We start from the raw sequence: 20465 nt of genomic DNA on the forward strand, positions 1-20465 counted from the left end.
AAGGCTACTTTTTGCAATTGATTTTCTCAATGTGATTTGATTTGATTGATTTGATTTATTATATTTATATGCCGCCCTTTTCCCTCGAAGGGGACTCAGGGCGGCTAACAATTCAAATCAGGGAAGGGGGTACAGACAAAAAAATAAAAGACGAAACATAACAATACATAATTTAAAAACACACAACAGTCATACCATTCGAAACGGGGGCAACAGCTCTTTAGCCCCAGGCCTGTCGGAACAGCCAGGTTTTAACGGCTTTGCGGAAGGCCTGGAGGGTGGTGAGGGTTCGAATCTCCACGGGGAGTTCGTTCCAGAGGGTCGGAGCAGCCACAGAGAAGGCTCTCCTCCGGGTAGTCGCCAGTCGGCACTGGCCGGCGGATGGAATTCGGAGGAGGCCTAATCTGTGGGATCTAATCGGTCTAGTGGAGGTGATTGGCAGCAGGCGGTCTCTCAAGTACCCAGGTACTTGAAGTGGTGAAGTGGTGCTTGAGACATTTGGGATGATATCCAAGGCACCTATCATTATTGAATTATCTTTGTTTCTTTTGCCACAGTCTTTCTACTTCTATTTGCAGGTCTTTTTCGTTATTTTCTCCAGTTGTTTCCCGTCAGTCTGTTATAATTTGATTTACACATTGTGGAAAGGCCTTCAAAAAATTCATAGGCACATAAATGGCCAGTATCACCAGAGACAGATACTATAGTAATCTCTGTGTTACCAGTTCTTTCATCCAAATCTTTTCGAGAGTGTATAACCTTCCCTGCCTGTTGGGAAGAATTCTGATGTTTTTATAGCTTCAAGGGGAAGAGAAAAAATTAATTGCGTAAATAAGTACCGTTTAAAGTTATTTGCTTATAAAATACATTACCTATTTTTAAAAAATGATTGATTCCTATCTGAATATGCCATTTGGTCTTTTTTTCCACATAGAAACATTACCAGCAAATACACTCCCACTATCCTTTAAAGAAATAGACAAATAGAAGAAAGAAAGGCTAGCAATGGGGTGAGTGGAGGGGGGGGATAGGTGCTGTGGGAAGGGGAAGAGAGAAGAAGAAGATAGGAGAAGACCAGAATAGACATGAGGGTAGGAGAAAGCATGAAATGACAAACAAACAAGTAGTAACAAGGTTAAATTCACCAAGCCAACCGTTAGTTGCAAGCAGCAACTGATTGTTAGGCTAATCCAATGCCGGCTTTCGACCACCCGGAGGAGGGCCTTCTCTGTGGCTTTGGAATCTCCCTGTGGAGATTCGGACCCACACCACCCTTTAGGCCTTCCGTATAGCCGTTAAGTCCTGGCTGTCCCAGCAGGCCTGGGGGTCTTGAGTTCCACCCCTTCTTGAATTTGGTTGTGCTTGTTGTGTTTTTAAATTGTTTTGTATTGTTGTCTTGTTTTGTCTTACTTTTTGTATTTGTTCCCCTCCCCTTGGCTTTTGTTCAGCCGCCCTGAGTCCCTCTGGGAATAGGGCGGCATACAAATCGAATAAATCCAATCCAATCCAATCCAATCTTCAGAGGCATCCCTCATTTTCAGCTTTGGTTTTGCAGCCAGAGATGCATCTTGCTCATTTTCTGTTTTCTTCTGTTGTTTGGGGGGAGGACTTAAGTTGTCTTTCTATTAACATTATATTTGCTACTTGACTCATGATGGAAATATGATTTCTTTAATCTCTGTTAATTGCAGTTTGATGTAAATGTATAATTTTTTTCTATATACCAATACTTCTATATATCTATACACCTTCTAGGGCAAAAATTATTAAAAAACTAAAAGTCAACAAAAAATGACTTTGTGGTGTGTTATGATACTATAAAGTTATATTATACTCATTTTATAGATAAAATTATTAGACACAGAGCCTGTACTCTGAAGGATACGGCACATGCTATCATTGCTGCTGAGCTGGACCCAGAATTCAACAAAACGTGTGAAGAAATTAAAGAAGCAAGAAAAAAACGAGGTATTGTAATCCTGTTTTTGTTCTATATTATTGCCATGGCAGTGAAAATATGTAAATGTCATTGAATTCTTGATAGACTGTCTCTAATGAGCCTATTGTCAGAAGAAATAATTTTTGAACAGCATTGTTTTTGTAATTTACATTATTTTGATTTGGAAAGTGGACACTTTAAGTCCAGTTTGTAGATTTAATGCTGTTTGTATGGTCCCTGATTCTCAGTTGTTAGTGAAATATTCATTGGACACCCATTATAAGAAAAGTTTATATGCACAACAATGTGTTTTATTCATCCTTCTCTCCAGTTCCTTCCTTTGAAAAAGGATGCATGGATTATAGTGAGCTGAAGTCATCAGACAGAATATTTGTAGTACTAATTATTTGTAATAAAAGTTGATGAGGTTTGTTCAAGTCGCTGCTGGAAGACTAAGCAAATTAATAATCATGCTTATTTCAGATGCTACCTTAAATAATGGTTTTAGAATACATGAATCAACTTGTTAGTTGAATATTTAAATTCAAATAACTCCAACATGTAGGAAAATAATCAATTTGTCTCAGGAAATGCCATTTAGAAAACACAGGCTGTATCTGTATCTTTTTGGAATAAGAAATCTGAAGACTACTGCAGCACTGTAGCCAACTCAAGCATTTCAGTAGGCTGTTCTTTTTATTTGTAGGCATTTTTATATGTTCGTGTAGGCACTTTTGCAGTTTTATATTTTTGTTCCACAAATACTTTAAACCATAGATCCAGTTTAAGAATAGATTTTTATCTTTTTCCTAAGTGGCTTTTGCAAGACCAATTATAATTATATATATTTAACTGATAATATATTTGAATAGATTGTGGTGACCTCTAGCTTTTTCTGCAGTCCCAGGCATTGCTAGCTATGAATGTATGTCTCTGATCAGGGCAGCTGGCTACTGCCCTCAACTCCACAGACCTTTCCAATGCCTGTTCCTTTTTGAAGCATAGTGTGTTCTCTGCCCTTGCTGTCTTCACTAATCAAAGAGACAAAAACAAAATAATCCAAAGCTTGTTTTAGTTTTGTTCCTTTGGTCCACAGCAGGTAGCAGCTACAGGCAAATGGCATAGTAGTTGTTACGAAGGCTAGGCTCCAGGAAGAGGCTCAAATAATGTTAAAATGAGTTAGCAATGGCCATTGAGGGGTTTTAGAGAAGAGGAGAGTGGTAAGATCGGTCTCATTCATTATTGAACATAAGTCATGTTTGTTGTATCAACTGAACAACATTTTAACCTTAGGCCATTTAACATACCATGGGGTGATAATCCAAGATCCTTCAGCAGAATATGGTGGGTTGAATATATTTTTGCTACATCTTTTCCCCCTGTGTCCTCTCCGAGGAAAAGCCGAACAGTCAAAGTGAAAAGAGAGTATACTGTAATGGATAATTGCATGGAAGTTGTTCTATGAAGGAATCACTCACAAAAGTGGTTCTTTTTTTTTTTTTACCACACAATCTTTTACTCTTCAGTTCACTGAGCTGTATGCTGTGTTCTCTTCATCACAGACCCCTGCCACATGGAACCCCTGCAAGGAGCATGGGACAAAAGAATACATTTCTGTTCCTCTTCTGCTCGTAGATATTGAATCCTATCTAATGTGTAATCATAGCAGTCTATTAATAGTTTGCCATATTTAATTATTAATTACAAATAGTATATATTTGTAAACATTCTAGCTGTTTTCTATGAAAACATTGCAAAATCTCTTGTTTTGTGCAGGAGAACAGAGATAATTTTATTAATTTTAAAAAGAACCCTGGGAGCATTTTAAAAACTTTACTATCATCCATATAAACGTGTTAGAATGTTTAGGTATTTTAATGAATAATAGTATAATTAATGCAGTATACCATCATCAAAACACATTATTGCTCTGAAATTATCAGAACATTTTAGGATTATATGTATGACAAAATCCTGCTTCTAGCGATGCCAATGTATGTGAAGTGAAGAAGATGCAGGTAGTCCTTGATTTATGATAATTTGTTCAGCAATTGTTCAAAGTTACAGCAGTCCTGAATGAAGGGATTTATGACCGGTCCCTGACATTACAGTTATTACAGCAGTCCAACTGCCACGTGATCAAAATTCAGATATTGACAGCCTGCCTACACTTTTGGTTACCGGACCACTTTTAATCCCCCTACCTGCCGATCTTCTTCCCCATCTATGCCCTTTTGCACCACCACTCCCCCAGCACTTTGTGGTCCCTGATGTCCTACTGACCGTTGCCATCTTTTTGCTTCCACTATGGACCAAGAATTAAATTTTTAACCTCTTCAAAAAGTCTGAGAGCTAGTTTTCTGTTCATCTTTTTTAAGCTAACTTTTTTCAGAACTTAAACAAATTTCTTTTGTATATGCAATAAGTAAAATTTGTTCTTTTGTTTGTCACTTCTAATAAAGTTCTTCAACACCTTAACAGAGCCCTTTTGTATATCCAGTAAGAAAAAGTTATCCAAGTCATTTTCCTGATTCAATGATTATTCAGTACATCTCTTTATGAAATAAGTAAGCAGTTCCTTTTGTATGCCCATACCTTTCTTCATATCCTTCTCATTGCTTATCGTATTTAATCCCCCTCCAAAATAATTTCAAATTTTACCCATTACAACTGGTTCTATCACTTCATTACAACATGCTCTGTTTGTTTTATCAAAAGGTTTGGCAGAGCAGTTTTCAAAAACTTTACGTTATGCTCCATTCTTTTCTTGATTCTCTACCTCCCTCTAGGGCCAAATATCAAGATACTCTTTTCATAGAAAGACCTGAAACAATCGCCATTTCCCATGGGAAAATTTCTTCTAATTAATTCAAAGCTATAATTCCAAATCCATTTGGAACCCTTAATCCTCTCTTAGCTTTGTAAAATCCTTATTCCAAGCACCTTTTTGCTGTGTGTGTGAGTGTACATGCACACACGTGTGCATGGACACACACACACATGAAAAGGACATTTACCCAATGAATATAGTAAAACCTTTCTGAACTGAAGAGTCTTAATCTTTTCAGGATTTAAAAAATCCAAAAAATGATTAAGTAATAAGGCTTAGTCAAGTTTAACATCCAATAAAAGATTTCATTACAAATGTGCGTTTGATGGAATCCGAATTCTTGGCCCTGACTCTTACAAGCCAACTGCAAAATGGCAGTTCCTGTGGTCTCTTCACAGGGACCTATTGTCTGGAGGGACATCTCTCCTTCCTCCAGAGAGATTTTGCTATCCTGGATCCAGCCTCCCATTGCAATTCTTCTCATAAATGTCCAATTATCAGTTTGCTATGTCAATTAACAGAAGTCTTCTTCTAGAAATCTTCCTCTTCCTGTCCTGAGTGCATGATTTCAGATATTTGCCAAATTCTTGAGTATACAGCTTGTATAACAGTGTAGATGTGATGTCCCCTCAACATAATGCAACACACAGCCATTAATGTCTAAACTGCTGGCAACAACCCCTAAGTGATAATGTCAAAATGGGGCCCAAGTAGCCATTTTTCCTCCCTGCTGCCATGTGACTCTTCAATGTTACAAGGTCTCAGGGTGTGAAGAGGGAGCAGGTTTGTTAAATTTGGTGTTACCACTCTCACTCTCTCATACTGGTCACTGGAAGTTTAACATGGCATCTCATGGCAATGAACTCTCTGGATCTGAAAAAAATGAATTGTTGCTCTACATAAAGATGACCTAGGCCCAGGATGGTGAATCTATTGCATGCGGAGCCATTTGTCAGGATACGCGAGGCGTTGCCCTGTCAGCTGTCCAGCACGCATGCACTCGCTGGCCAGCTGACTTCGGCCTTCTTTTGAGGCCTTGAAGCCTTTGGAGCATGAAAAACTGTCCCTATGGAAAAACTGGAAGTTCAGGGATGGACTTCCGGTTTGACTGTAGGGCCGTTTTTCGCCCTCTGGAGCCTTCAGGAGGCTTTCCTGAAGGCTCCAGAGGGCGAAAAACAGTTCTATGAACAAACCGGAAGTCACAATTCCCGAACTTCCAGGTTCCCCATAGGTCCGTTTTTCGCCTTCAGGGAAGCTCCTGAGGCCTACAGAGGGGGAGCGGGGGAGGCTGTTTTCGCCCTCCCCAGGCTCATAGAAAGCCTCTGGAGCCTGGGGAAGGCAAAAAAACTGTGGCAAAAGGGGGAGCGGGTTGCTGGTTGCGCATGCATGCCCATGCAGGGGTGGTGTGCTCATAGCATTATGGGTGTGGCACTCCTGTGCACAACCCCCATATGCTCCCCCCGCTTTTGGCACAGGAGCCCAAAATGTTTTGCCATCACTGGCCTAGGCTATAAGAAGCTTGTCAAGAGCCTGAAATTGAGCTGTAGCACGGTGACCAAGACCATACAGCGGTTTAACAGGACAGGTTCCACTCAGAACAGGCCTCGCCATGGTAGATCAAAGAAGTTTGAATGCCTGTGCTCAGTGTCATATCCAAAGGTTGGCTTTGGGAAATAGATGTATTGCAGCATTGCTGCAGAGTTTGAAGGGGGGGTGTCAGCCTGTCAGTGCTCAGACCACTGGTGGGTTTCAATTTTTTAAGAACCTATTCTGTAGGTGTGGCCTATTTTGTGGGCATGGCTTGGCAACCGTGACCGGGTGGGAGTGGCCAACTTGTAAAATGTGGTGAGATTCATTTAACAACGCTCTTGCATAGCAACCAGAAATTTGGGCTCAATTTTGATCATAAGTTATCTTTCTTTTTCTTCCTTCTTTCTTGTGTGTCTTTCTCCCTCTTTCTTTCCTTCCTTCCTTCCTTTCTTTTTTTCCCTTCCTTCCATTCTTTCTTTCTTGTCTCTCTCTCTCCCCCACTTACTTTCTCTTTCCTTCGTTCTCTTTCTTTCTCTCTCTCTCTATCTTTGTCTCTCTTTCTCTCTCTCTCTCCCTTTTCCTTCCTTTTATTCTCTCTTACTCTTTCTCTCTCTCTCTCTCTCACCCCCCCCCTCTCTCACACGCACATACCTTCCAGTTGGCAAAAATTTCTGTTTTGCCAGCTGGGAAGCTGGCAAAGAAGCCTTGTTTTCCCTGCCGCTGGCAGCTCTTGGAGGAAGGAGGCAGGGAAGCGAACCCCGGGCCTCATTTCTGCCTCCTTCCTTGAGAGCTGGCTTCAGGGATGGCCAGCTTCTCCCGTCACCCAGAGGCTCTGCCAGTGGGGCGTCTGCCATTTCACCTCCCGAGAGATGCTTGGGAGAGACGCGCAAACGCCGCAACTTGAGGCTCCCAAGGAGGACGCTGGACACTGGGGGTGGCGGTGGCACCCGCTGCTGCTTCTTCTGCTACTCCCAGTAACGCAGGTTTTTTGGAGAGCATATAGTTGCAGGCGCAGTAGCGCACCAATTCCAGCAGCTACGTTTTCCCTTGAAATTTGCTGTCCCGGCAACCCGAAGGGGACATTCTCCCAGCGGTACAGTTTGGCACCTCCCAGCTCCCCTCAGATCATTGAGAGGCCTCATGCGCCTGCTCCCTCGCATGGCCTGCATGCTTTCAGCAGGATGGAAAAGTGGGGATCTTAATGTAGTAGGGCGGGGGAGGTTGGAGCGGAAGTTAAATAAACAAATTTGGCTTCACTTCTTTGCGCAGCAAGAGAGAAAGTTGCCTGAAACTCTGCTGGGTTGTCGGAACAGCAAGTTTCAAGGCAAAACCCAGCTGCGCATCAGGCAACTTTCACACAAGGAAGCGAAGCCAACTTTATTTATTTGGTTGGTTGGTTCCCGGACCGTGGGAGACGATCTGACGGCACTTTTGGTGATCCATTTCATCGCTTGTGTCTCGCCCCGCGGCTCTTGCTTGAGATTCCAGCTGATTTTCTCTCAAGCAGCGGCTACAGCTGCGAGCACTGGGGAACCTGCACCTGCAACTTAATGCTCTCCAAGAAGCCTGTGTTACCGGGAGCAGCAGAAGCAGCAGCAGCGGGCGCCACTGCCACCTCCGGTATCCAGCATCCTCCTCGGGAGCCTCAAGTTGCGGCCGTTTGCGTGTGTCTCCCGAGCTTCCCTCGGGAGGCGAAATGGGAGACGCCCCACTGGCAGAGCCTCTGGGTGGAAGGCCAGTGAAGGGCGCAGTGATGGGAGAGACTGGCCATCTCCGAAGCCAGCTCTCGAGGAAGGAGGCAGAGATGAGGCCTGGGGCTCGCTTCCCTGCCGGGCAATGGTGGGGGGATTTCTTGCACGCCTTTGGAGAAAGAAAGAAGGTGTGTGAGAACCCCCCCCCTATTGCTCAAATGTGTGAAAGAAGGAAGCTGCAGGCTCCTTTGCCCTCAGCTACGCGACCTCCTTTCGTTCTCTGCTGCCTGAACGAGTGAAGGAGGCAGACAGAGAATGAAAGGAGGACACGTAGCTTCCTTCTTTCACACGTTCGGGCAATGAGTAGGGCTTTCTTGCACGCCTTCAGAGAAAGAAAGAAAGCATGTGAGAAAGCCCTCACCCACCCACTAGCGTATCTGTGAGAACCAGCTGAAACCCCCCCCTGGCTCAGATCATATGCCGCATGCTGCATCATATTGGTGCAAGACTGTCATCCCAGAAGGAAGCCCATTCTAAAGATGATGCACAAGAAAGCTAACAAACAGTTTTCTGCAGACAAGCAGACTAAGGGCATGGATTTCTGGAACCATGTCCTGTGGTCCGATAAGACCAAGATAAACTTATTTTGGTCAGATGGTGTCAAGCGTGTGTGGTGGCAACCAGTTGAGAACTACAAAGTCAAGTGTCTCTTGCCTACAGTCAAGCGTGGTGGGAATGTCATGGTCTGTGGCTGCGTGAGTGCTGTTGGCACTGGGGAGCTACAGTTCATTGAGGGAACCATGAATGCCAACATGTACTGTGACATACTGAAGCAGAGCATGTTCCCCTCTCTTCGGAGACTGGGCCGCAATAGCGACCCAAAACACCCCCCCAAAACGACCACTGCATTGCTAAAGGAGCTGAGGGTAAAGGTGGTGGACTGGTCAAGCATGTCTTCAGACCTAAACCCTATTGAGTATCTGTGGGGCATCCTGAAATGGAAGGTGGAGGTGCACAAGTTCTCTAACATGCACCAGCTCCGTGACGACGAGTGGAAGAGGACTCCAGTTGGCAACATGTGAAGCTCTGGTGAACTCTTATGCCCAAGAGGGTTAGGAGTGTTGGAAAATAATGGTGGCCACACAAAATATTAACACTTTTGGCCCCTTTTGGACATTATCACTTAGGGGTGTACTCACTTTTGTTGCCAGCAGTTTTGACATCAATGGCTGTGTATTGCATATTTTGAGGGGACAGCACATTTACACTGTTATACAAGCTGCATACTCGCTACTTTAAATTGTAGCCAACTGTCATTTCTTCAGTGTTGCCACATGAAAAGATATACTTAACTGTTTACAAAATGTGAGGGGGTGTACTCACTTCTGTGATATATCTGATACTTGCGTTTCTTGGAGAAAAATGTAAAGTTTCTTGATATAAATATTTTGTGTAACTCTGTGTTAAGGTAAACACAGTTAACTGTTGTGTGGTTTTTAATACAGTCTTCCAGCAGATTTGCAAAACTTGGCTGGTTAATGCTGCTCGGATTATTGAAATGTGTTTACCTTCTGTGTTTACCTTCTGTGCACAGGCTTATCAGTTGTAGCAGAGCAAACAAATGCTCATGGTTCCACTGTGCAGAAAACAGAAAACAGAGCTGAAGAGGCGTTCCTGAACCGGCAAAAAAATGCAATGACTGTTTGGCACAATTCTGCAAACAAATGTGCATGTGAGTATTTGAGATTATTTTGTGTGACCAGAAGACCGTCTGAGCATATCACGTGAAGGACTCTTTGTTCTTTCTTCCTCCTCCTTCTTCACCACCATTTCCGTCTCTACCTCTTCTTAGATTGTTTTGGCAATAAAAGCAGTTTTATTAGCCTTTTAAAACCTTAATTGGATATATTATTCTTATGTAAGTGGAAGAGATCAACTTTCAACCGTGTGAATATATTAAAAGAGATGAAATAGCTGTTAATTGAGAGGGTATTACTTGGACTAGTTTGTATGCTAGATTTTTAAAATATTAGCATACTATTATTACTCTGACTGCAATTTCTTAAGATTAATTTTGGACCATTTTTGTATTCTACTCATAACATGCATAGCAATAGTCATTGATTTGCAACTATTACTTTAGGAACTATCCCAAGTTACAAACAGCACTGAAAAAAGGGACGTATGAGTCCCCTTGCATTTATGACTGCATCCCTATGGTCAAAATTTGGATTCTTGATAACCAGTGTGTATTTATGACAGTTGCAGAGTTCTGGGGTAATGAGATCACAATGTGTGACTTTCCTTACCAAGTAGTGTCATAGGTAAACATTGTAATAAATCAAGAAATATGATCAAGAAATAAATCACCATATTGCAGGGAAATCAAGAACCTGAAATGCACCCTCTTCAGAAGTTTTGTTCTATCAAATGTGAACAGAAAGGCTTTTGAACATCTAAGCTTTAGACATCTAAGTTTCTTTTGATACTAGAGGAAACTAAATTGCTATATTTCACCTGTTCGTGAAAGTTTGATATCACGTATTTGTTTCCTATCTGTAATTAACAGTTTTTTAAAAGTCTGGCTCAGGGTCTAGAAAACTAGGAAAATAAACTGGGGGGGGGGGGAATGGGAAGAGATTGTTCTCGTAAAAGCCCCAAGGCGCATTAGAATATCATCATGGGGAGTAGATGATGTTTTTTTCCATTGTTAGAACTTATGGATAGAATTGCTCAAACGAAATGTGTTTGGCCCAAAAAAAACTTTTAGACTTTTAGTCTACATTTTATTTTTTTTTAAATCTGTTAAAAAGTTTTTTTTTAAAAATCCACAATTTTGCCACCAAATTTTAGCAGTATGAGGTAGGTGGAGTATGAAGGTTGCTTGGGGAACATAGGCTTTGAGGAAGAAACGCAGTATAGGTTATTTGCACTTTTTCATTTTTAAACAAAGAAATTCAAGTTCTACTTATTTTCTCATTTTAAATATGGAAATCGCAATGTGATTGGGAGGAATTTAATATAGGATGTGAGTCGGTCACCAAGACCAAAACTTTATTCTTCCGAGCTTTGAGGCTCAAGCTGTAACACATCATCAGGGAATTTTTACTCCCTCCAGAATATATGCACTGGACTGTACTATATGTTGTATTGTTTGGTTCCTGGTTGTGTATGGCTTTTAGCTGTTAATTGGAAAATGGATGTCTGGCTATTAAGCCATTGTTTCCTTGTGCCACAGCACAAGTTTTCTCTCTCTCTCTCTCTCTCTCTCTCTCTCTCTCTCTCTCTTTCTCTCTCTCTCTCTCTCTCTCTCTCTCTCTCTCTCTCTCTCTCTCTCTCTCTCTCCCTCCCTCCCTCCCTCCCTCCCTCCCTCCCTCCCTCCCTCCCTCCCACACGCACACACGCACTGCTAGTTTCCTTGCTTATATTTGATAAAAAATATTTGTATTTTCACCCAACCTTGGGTGAAATGCACATTGTGTATTTTGGGAACTAAAACATATTTCAAATACAACTATACTAAATATAAATTTTACTTGGCTATAGAACTTACCGTAGATTGTTGCTTAATATTGCCAGTAGATGGTGTCAAAAGCACATTTACATTTTTGATGTTGTTACTTAATTATTTAGCTCACTTGCCTGACTTTAGGTTATATCTGATGTTGAATTATGACCTGAGCATGTAAAATTGGTGAAACCCCATGGACAGTTATTTTGCCTTAAGGCTTGAGACTTATCCTTGCCCAAAGAAAATATTGTAATTTCAGAAATATCCTCTCTAAACAGTGTCCAGAAGCCCATAAGACTTTCAGTCATGTACAGCCTGGCCGACTTGGAAAGACAAAGTTCTGAAAATGTGCTCCCAAAATATTAGAAAAACATGCCATCTTTTATTTCCTTTTTTTCCTTAACATTGCCAGCCCATTTTCACATCAAAACGTAGTTCTTTCTTTTGTGGATGGCAACTAATATTCTCAAGATACAGAATTATTTTGTCTTTCTTGTTGGCCCGACAGAATGCACTTCATGTCTTCTCTTTTGTTGCATTGCTTAAATTGCTAGTACTGATTTTAATGAGATGTTCTGGCTTATTGAAGAATGTATAATTTACATATAGAAAGGTTTGGGTTCAGCTTCTCATATCTCATGATAGAATGGGAGTTTCTTGAAATTCTGAAGAGGTAGAATGAAGATCATTGGTTTTAGAGAATTTCCTAATTGGACTTCCATGTGATAGTAGTCACAATTATACTTTTAGGAGATTCATTCTAATTTAAACTCTCAAATTCTATAATATCTTTGAATCTTACTTTATAAATTAGAAATTGGTTTGGTTATTTGATCTCTGTTAATGGCTTCTTTTTCTCTGAAGAAAAGCTCTTTTAAGTTTTAAATTACTTCTCCACCCACATCTCAAGATGAAATTCTTAAAATTATGCAGCCAGGATAATCCTCGTTCGTAATGTATCAGAGGTTGAAAACGTTTCCTGTTTTGCTACATATAAAACATTATTTTTCTGTTAAATTTATAAAAGTCTGTAGTTGCTTTAAAACAGACAGTAAGGCTGTGAAGGTACTGAACTTTGACAGGAATTAATCCATTTTTAATTACAGTATTACATTTTTAATAATATTCTTTGATTTCTGCTTCGTGGATTGGTTTTCAACACATAATTATTACAATTCTATTTTTTTTTAATATAAACACTGCCTCCATCTTTGTTAATCCACCCTGCAGTAATGATAATTCCATTCGGGGCAGAAGAATAAAATATTTCTATTCAGAAGGTTGCTGCAATATTTTGCTTGGACTAATGCACGTACAGCTTATTTTAAAAACATTTTAGAATCAAAAGTACATTGGATGACCTTAATATCACCATGGTAGATGGTATTTTAATATTACAATATTGACTTTATTAATATCTTACTCATAGATTAAAAGCACTATATGTCAAACAAATATTTAAATATATAATAATGAAGTTGATTAAATGATACTTTGTCTTTTCATGATACAGTTAGATTGAGAAGGAAATCAAGACGACGTTCACAGTGGGGGAAAGGTATTATTAAAAAGAGAAAAGTGAATAATTTGAAAAAAGATGAAGATGATGCCAAGTTTGCAGATGATGAAAATCAAGGGGATGATAACAAACTCCTAGAAAACGGGGAGCTTGAAGGAAGCATCGACTGCATTGAGGAGAACGGAGAGGAAACCGGAGATCTTTCTCTAACAAACGATGAGTCATCATGTGATGTCATGGATATACATGGAGAACAGAGACTTGATAACGGGACAGTTGGGAAAGAAAATAGCATTCCGTCTACAGAAGAGAGCTCTAATGAATCCTTGGTAGTAAATAACAATGTTATGGTCAATGTAGAAGAGGACTTTAAGGATGAATCGGGTTCCCAGAGGGACCATCTAAATGGTGAGGCCTCTGAAGGCACACCTCTTCTACCATGTCAGTATGACAAATGTGAACCATCAAATGTCAGTCTCATTGTTGATATGGATACGGCCAAACAAGGGGTAACAAGTGATGACCACTCTCCCCAAAAATCAGAGGCTTCAAATTATAGTCCAGAAGGAGAACATGTACTACAACAGTCTTGTAGTGAGATTTCACAGTGCAGCAATAACGAAAAGAAATCATCAAGCACAGATATGGAAACTAAAGAAACCGAGTCAGATAAAGAAGGTACATGAAATATATATTACTTTTGGTTCTTTTCCTCATCTCATAATTGAGGTAAATGCAGAATAGGATTTAGAAATGATTTGGAAGAAGTGGTTTTGCACAGAAGCCCCCCCAAAAATGAGCACTTGAATTCTGCACAGTGCTAGGGCAAAATATTTTGCTTGGAATATGTTTACGTTTTGAATATATATGTATATCTTGATTCAAATCATTTTTACCATGTTTATCTTGGCTTCAAGACACAATGAAATTTCAAACCAACCTAGATTAAGGTGCTTCTCAACTTCTTTTGAGTTCATGCATCTCTCTAGTTGACCAAATATTCTGAGGTTTTTCAAAAGTTATATTAATTTATTATATATACGTATAATATAATGGAAAAATCTCAGAATATCTGGTCAACTGGAGAGATGCATGAATTCAGAAGAAGTTGGGAAGGAAAGGCATCAAATCAAGATTGATTTGAAATTTCGTTGTGACTTCCCCCATTTCTATGGAGGGAAATGCTATTTAAAAAACCTCATTGTTACATTGATTAGGGGTGGAGAAAAGAAAATAATGGAAAATAATGTAAAAGTCATGTTGTCATTGCTTCCACTTTCTATAAAGCAAGTTAGCAAGAACTATTTAAGTCTAAACATTTCCATTTAATAAATTTAGCTCCATTGCTTGGAATGCAGTTGAATAACATCTTAGAATTATTGTAATATCATCCATATTTCTTTGCAGGTACATTGAAAAATAAGAAACTTCGTAAAATTGCTTTGACACAAGTTCCAGAGGAACAGTTAGACCCTGTACCTCCTGTGGTTGTTGATCGTGTCAGGCTAATGGTAAGGTTAACTGGATATACAGTCTTAAATCTTAATACCAACATTTTGTTTTTTCACTTTTCTTTTTGCCAAGTATCTGTTACAAAATTAAAAATATGTCCCCTCCTGTTTCACTATATTTTAAATTTCATAAGGTCAAGTTGGATCAAATTACTATAATTTAGTATTGTTGCTCAACCCAAAAATGAAGAATCTCTTAATATATAGAATTTTGAAATAATTTTTAATTGTAAATTTGAGTTTAAAAATACAAAGATAAAAACTAATACAAAGAAAAATACAAAAAAGATAAAAGTGCAGAGAGAAAAGAAGTATGGGCAAAGGAAGAAAAATATATAAAAGAAAAAAGAATATAAAGAAATTACTTCCGCCTTCATCAAGAGAAGTATAAACAATTTCAGTAAAGTATCTTCTTTAACATTGCTAATAATCTCTTCATTCCATATTTATGTATTAGTAATCAATAAACCCTTACCATTTAATCCTAATCAGCAAAAATCCATTAAGAACTACCAGAAATATCAATAACTATTTTAACTTTACTCTGGTAAGTAAATTTCATATTCCTTTCACTAAACTTACACAATAACTTACCATTTTCTCTAAAAAAGTCTTATATCTATAAACAAATCTTTAAAGCACCATCATTCAAAGTTAATCAGAAGAGATTCCATTAAGAGTTACCAGAGACAATTACCATACTGTAATTTAATCCCATTAAATGTCCCACAAATTATTTTTATCACCTTCTCTTCATTTCCTTTCAGACTTCCTTTGCAATTGTAACTTAATTTTTGATACCATAGTTTATCACTTTCTCTAAAAATTCAACAACAAAAATCTCTTCTTCTCATTTCTTATTTATAAACAAATCTTTAAAGCCTCATCTTTCAACCCTGCACATAGTTGACGGTTGACAATCAATACAAATTTTCTAGTAATTTAGATCACATAATTATTATATAAAACAGTTATTAAGCAAAATGTTACACTGCCTCTAAACTTAATGTTGAGCTTTTTCCAAACTTCTCTTCACAGAATTTACTCGATTTATTGGTTAAAAAAAGTGACAACTTGACAGTTGACCAGCTGGAGAGGCTCTACTCTCTACTTAATCAGTGCATCTATCGGCATCGTAAAGATTATGACAAATCGCAACTTGTACAAGTAAGTTTGCAACCTGTTTTTAGAACATGCTGTAAGTGATTCATCTGATCTTCTCTAAGTCAAGGCAAGCCCAGTGTCTCAGAGAGCTTTCTGCTAGCAGGAAAACAAATTTTATTTTAAAAGTGTTTAGACTAATTTACTTTGTTTAAAAAAATGTTTTGCCTTGTTTTGTTTCATATTCAATATTATTTATAATTATTCAGCATAAGATGAGAACATTACAGAACAGAAGTAAACATATACATATTGTCCAAATAATTACATGCAAAACATAACTGGATGTCCAATTCAGCTCTCCAGTCAATTGCATCTGGTGCTGCTTCGTGCAGTTCTTTTAGGGAACACATATTGTGGGCAATCTTGCATAATATGTTTAATTGTTTGCATATCAGCACCACAATCACAATAAGAGGAATCTTTATATCCCCACTGATAAAGGGCAGAGACACTTCTTCCAGTATCACACCTAATTCTGTTCAATTTTGTCCAGAAATTGCTTATGTAGCAGTAAGTGTTGTTTAAACACTTTGAGCTCTCTTTGGAAAAGAAGAATAAGTTTTTAGCGATCTGTAGTTGTCAATTTTTTAATTTGGTAGTGAAAGTGTTATAATGGTATTGATTTTTGGAATGCTGTACTATAGCAAAATTAATTTAATTCCATTGTGATTATTGAAAGATGGATCCATGATTGATTGATTGATAACTGCCTACTTTTCCTAAGGTGAAATGGTATTGGTGTGATTTCTCAATCTCTTCTTTCTGGAGACTTCTGTAGGGAAATGTTATTGTTTAACATTACTCTTGAGTGGTGATGAATAATCAAATGATCTTGTTTTCTTCCAGGAAATGGAAAGAACAGTTGATATGTTTGAAACATTCCTGTGAACACATCTCTCCCAGGTGTGAGGGTTTGTCTTTTCATGGGCTGCTCACAGGAAAGCAGTCTTCTGAGCCATTCACTTTCCACTTGCGCCAAGTAAATGCAGAGCCTTGGTCTTAACATGCTCGCTCTTGGTCTCACGTTCTGTTATGAATTTGGTGCTATCGTCTCAGGTAACTGAAACCAGCCAGCCTACAAGAACCAAACAGAACTTCAAAATATTTGTATCTTGATATAAATAAAGAATATAATGCCACAACACAGAGATTTTTGGTGCTACAGAAACTGCTTTCATTTCTGCTGTCTACATGTGTTATCTTATGAGAAGTTTCAGGCAAAACACGAAGCAGGCTGACAAAACACCCACAAACTGGATAGAGCAGATCTGATTATTTAAGTGGGCAATTTCTAAGATTTTTTTTGTTTTTGCTTTTATTTTACTTTTTATTCCCTGAGGTAAAGGACAGAAGCCTGTTTTTGCAGCTGGGAGTGAAGAATTGTGGTACAAAGGAATTGACTTTGGTATACAATAATATGAAGATGAGGCTCTTTAGAGCTGCCTTCAATGTGCCTTTTTAGTCAGTGGTGATGGTGGAAAAAGAGGAGGAGGAGGAGGAGGAGGAGGAAGTTATTAAAAAGTTGAGATTGTAGCCAATGACAGAGTTAGTTATTTTTGAAAGCCTGTGGTTTCCAAAGAACAGTTTCAGGTTCCTGCACTGTCAAATGGCAGCCAGTATTATGTTTTTTAACATTTCTCTGTTGCTCTCAAGATAATCCAAATTATGGAAATAAGTTTAATCTCATATTATCTCAAAATGCTAAGATATATTCATTTCTAAAACAACTTTATACTCCTAAAAAAAAAGGTCTCACTGTGGATATTTAAGGTGGCTGTAGTTGTGGGGTTTTTTTTTGTTTTTGTTTTTTGTTGATGTTGCTCCATTTTATTTGTTCAAAGTCCTTTAAAACAGGTTTCTTTCTAAACTTCCATTAGAGTGGAAGCGAAGATTTGCTGGGTGGTCATGGGCAGGAAAGGCAATTCATCTTCATATGAATTAGACCGAACTGATTCACTCCAATTCATATTGGGACAGTATTAAAGAGGAAATGACCAAGTAGCCTTAAATGGTTAGTTCTTGAACCTCTTAATTAGCCCCCGAAATATTGCCATCCTCCGGAGCTCAGTGTTAGTTGAATGTTTTCAGACACTTTTCCTGTTTTAGGAATTAAAAGAAGAGAACATTCCAGGCAGCCAACAATCTGCTTCGCCCAGATTTGTTTCAGATCAACATGTAAAGATCATCACGATCCCATGGCTTCTCTTGGTCTTAGTGTCATCTACAAACTAATGTCCCTTTATAATATAAACTGTAGTTGAGGGAGTATAGCCCCCACGCCCCCAAATATGCAATTCGTTGTGTTTTGCTTCCAAGAAACGAAAATGAAATCGCCCAATGTTGGACTACTGCAGAGATGCTTAGCTACCTCAGCTTTTTTGTATTTCAGTTACCAACAGTGTTTACGGGAGGTTGTAATCTGCCCTGCTGCCGTTTACATGCCGAAGCTTAAGGTACTTGTCACCCTGTGTGCCGGCCGCAGCTGAGAATCAGGCTCTGGCTGTCGGCTACACCAGTAGTTCCTTCCCATTTTTTTTTCTTTGCAAGGTAACATCCGAGCCTGGTCCTTGTAGCTGAGCCTCCCCAGGCCAACTTCGCTCGCTCGTTCTTGGGTTCCTGAGAGGCATTGAGGGATGCTATTCTGAACGTGACTTCTGTAGAAATGCTGTATTTTTAGGTGGGAAAGTGCGATTAAAAATCAAAACGTTTTAAATTAGTACTTCATTTTAGAAACTTGATTGGGGGACTTTCTCATTTTTCTGTTAATATTTATTGCCATTATATCTGCTTAGGCCATTTCGCTGTCAGTCCATTAGCGTTTTGTATTATGAAGAGGATTGTTATAAAACTTTCAGAAATAAAATGTAGCAGATTTTTTGTAGCAAGTTTCTGGTAAAAACAATTTTTTGCAAGTCTCAGGTTCTTGCAGCATTTTTTAAGATATTGTAGTTCAACGATTCTTTAGTTCAAGTAGCAGCAGCAATTGTGAGAAGAAAAACTGCATACATTTTTAACAGGTCGTTAAATTTGTACAAGTTTAAATCCTTTAAAATAGTTGTCAAATAATTTTCAAAAGAGCATCTTAAATTCAAGTCTGGCATCTTCCAGTTTATCAGTTGAGGGGAAAAATATTTGTAGTTTTGAATGTTGATTAAAAAAAAAAGTGAGGAACTTCCTCTAATTGTTATAGATTTTTGAGAAGAATTAGCTTCTATAAATGTGTTAGTGGGCAACATGAATAAAATTATATATCCATCCTTCTGGCTCCAAAACCACACTAACCATGTATTCCTTTTCTTTATTAATAGCTTAGCAATTGTAGAGTTAAATCTGTTATTCTATTCATGTTGTCAGGTCGCTTCTCTTTGTATTTTTGTTCTTGTTTTGCCACAGAGAATTGGCAATAAATTCAATTCCTGTATCTTGTTATGAATCACCAATGAACTCCTGTGCAAGGCCACATCCTAGGCCAGGCGGAGGTTAAATTTCTGTGGGGATAATGATGAAACTGCTCTAAGATAACCATGGCTGTGGAGTTAATGTGTTTGCAAGCTTGAATTTCAGCTGTGATTAATTTATGTTTTGTGTTTTCAGTCTTATTATTTGAGTTTTCTCATATGCCAATGTATTTATTATAGGATAACTGGGTGATTGGTTTTGTTTTGTTTTCATTTTGCTAACAATTTACATTCCCATGTTTTCTTTACGTTTTTTTTTTCTTTTAGTTTTTGTTAAGTTGGAGGTCATATTTGAATATGTGCAGCAACTCATAATTCTCTCCCTTTTATATAAATTCAACATTAAGCTTGAATTGGAGCTTGTACCTGCTTTTTTTCCTGTATTGTACATTGGTTTACTTCAGAAGTGGGGATGTCTTTTGGGTTATTCATGTGTGTCTGTTTTTTGATAAAATAAGATTTACTTCATCAGCTATAATAAATCTTGGATTCTATAAGTTGTATTCAGAGGATTGTGTTATGCTTTTTTGCATCTTGACTTTATTTGCATTAGTTAAGTAAATTATTTAATTTTTTAAAATTCTGGATATTTTGAACATATTACTGTAATTTGTAATATAACTGCTGTGAAATACTTGAATAAAGAGGACAAGTAAAACTCTGGAGTCTCTTAATCGTTTTGATAATGGTTATGTTTTAATTTTAGGTGTACATTGATTGGTAGGTTCAATCAGGTTGGCTCTTGCTCTGGCAAAAGAAAACCCATAGATCCACCTTTAGGGTCTATGGTTCACAAATGTGGATTTAGATGTATCATTCTTTCCCTTCCCAAACTAGCTTGGGGAAAAAGTAAAAATAACTCCTACTGAGGCACATATCTTTTTTAAAATATTTTTTTATTTTTTAATATAATACACAGTGTATTGACCGAGTCAAATCTTTTTTAAACAATGCTATCAGCAATGATACAAATAAGTATGCATAATCCTGATCTTCCAACTTCAACAGTACCATTCTCTCTAATTCTTTATCATTTTTTCCATCATTCATTTAAGCATAAATAACATTTCTTTGCACATACCTTCTGAACACCCTTTAGTTTGTGTAATTAAAGTTGCTCTGATTTACTCCATTAGGAACAATTTTCACGCAGAGATTTCATTCATTCATTCATAAAATGTATTTGCTGGTCATTTCTTATCCAACAACTCTACGCGCCTTACAACATAAAACATTGAAAAACATTAAAATCATCCATTATAAAAAGATAGGAAATAAAAACAATAAAAACCAAGGAGACAAGATGGCAAAG

At 38.3% G+C, this 20465-nt stretch overlaps 1 protein-coding gene across 4 annotated transcripts in view; it reads left to right on the top strand.

Annotated features, from left to right (window-relative positions):
- Positions 1 to 19813, top strand: part of ATAD2B (ATPase family AAA domain containing 2B) — a 73752-nt gene extending 53939 nt beyond the window's left edge. For 3 of the 4 annotated variants that reach the window (XM_087716957.1, XM_087716960.1, XM_087716958.1), the window contains 6 exons: positions 1846 to 1968; positions 9585 to 9722; positions 13015 to 13698; positions 14428 to 14531; positions 15570 to 15698; positions 16542 to 19813. In XM_087716957.1, the coding sequence (XP_087573083.1) occupies positions 1846 to 1968; positions 9585 to 9722; positions 13015 to 13698; positions 14428 to 14531; positions 15570 to 15698; positions 16542 to 16583 (1220 nt within the window). In that variant the 3' untranslated portion in view covers positions 16584 to 19813. Of the gene's footprint in view, positions 1 to 1845; positions 1969 to 9584; positions 9723 to 13014; positions 13707 to 14427; positions 14532 to 15569; positions 15699 to 16541 lie in introns of those variants that run through there. The other variant, XM_087716961.1, reaches the window with a different exon arrangement.
- The last annotated feature ends 652 nt before the right edge of the window (positions 19814 to 20465 follow it).

The sequence above is a fragment of the Thamnophis sirtalis genome, unplaced genomic scaffold (assembly GCF_051295495.1).
Source record: "Thamnophis sirtalis isolate CommonGarterSnake01/CBP01778 unplaced genomic scaffold, rThaSir2_p1.2 scaffold_5, whole genome shotgun sequence".
NCBI classification, from domain to species: Eukaryota; Metazoa; Chordata; class Lepidosauria; order Squamata; family Natricidae; genus Thamnophis; species Thamnophis sirtalis.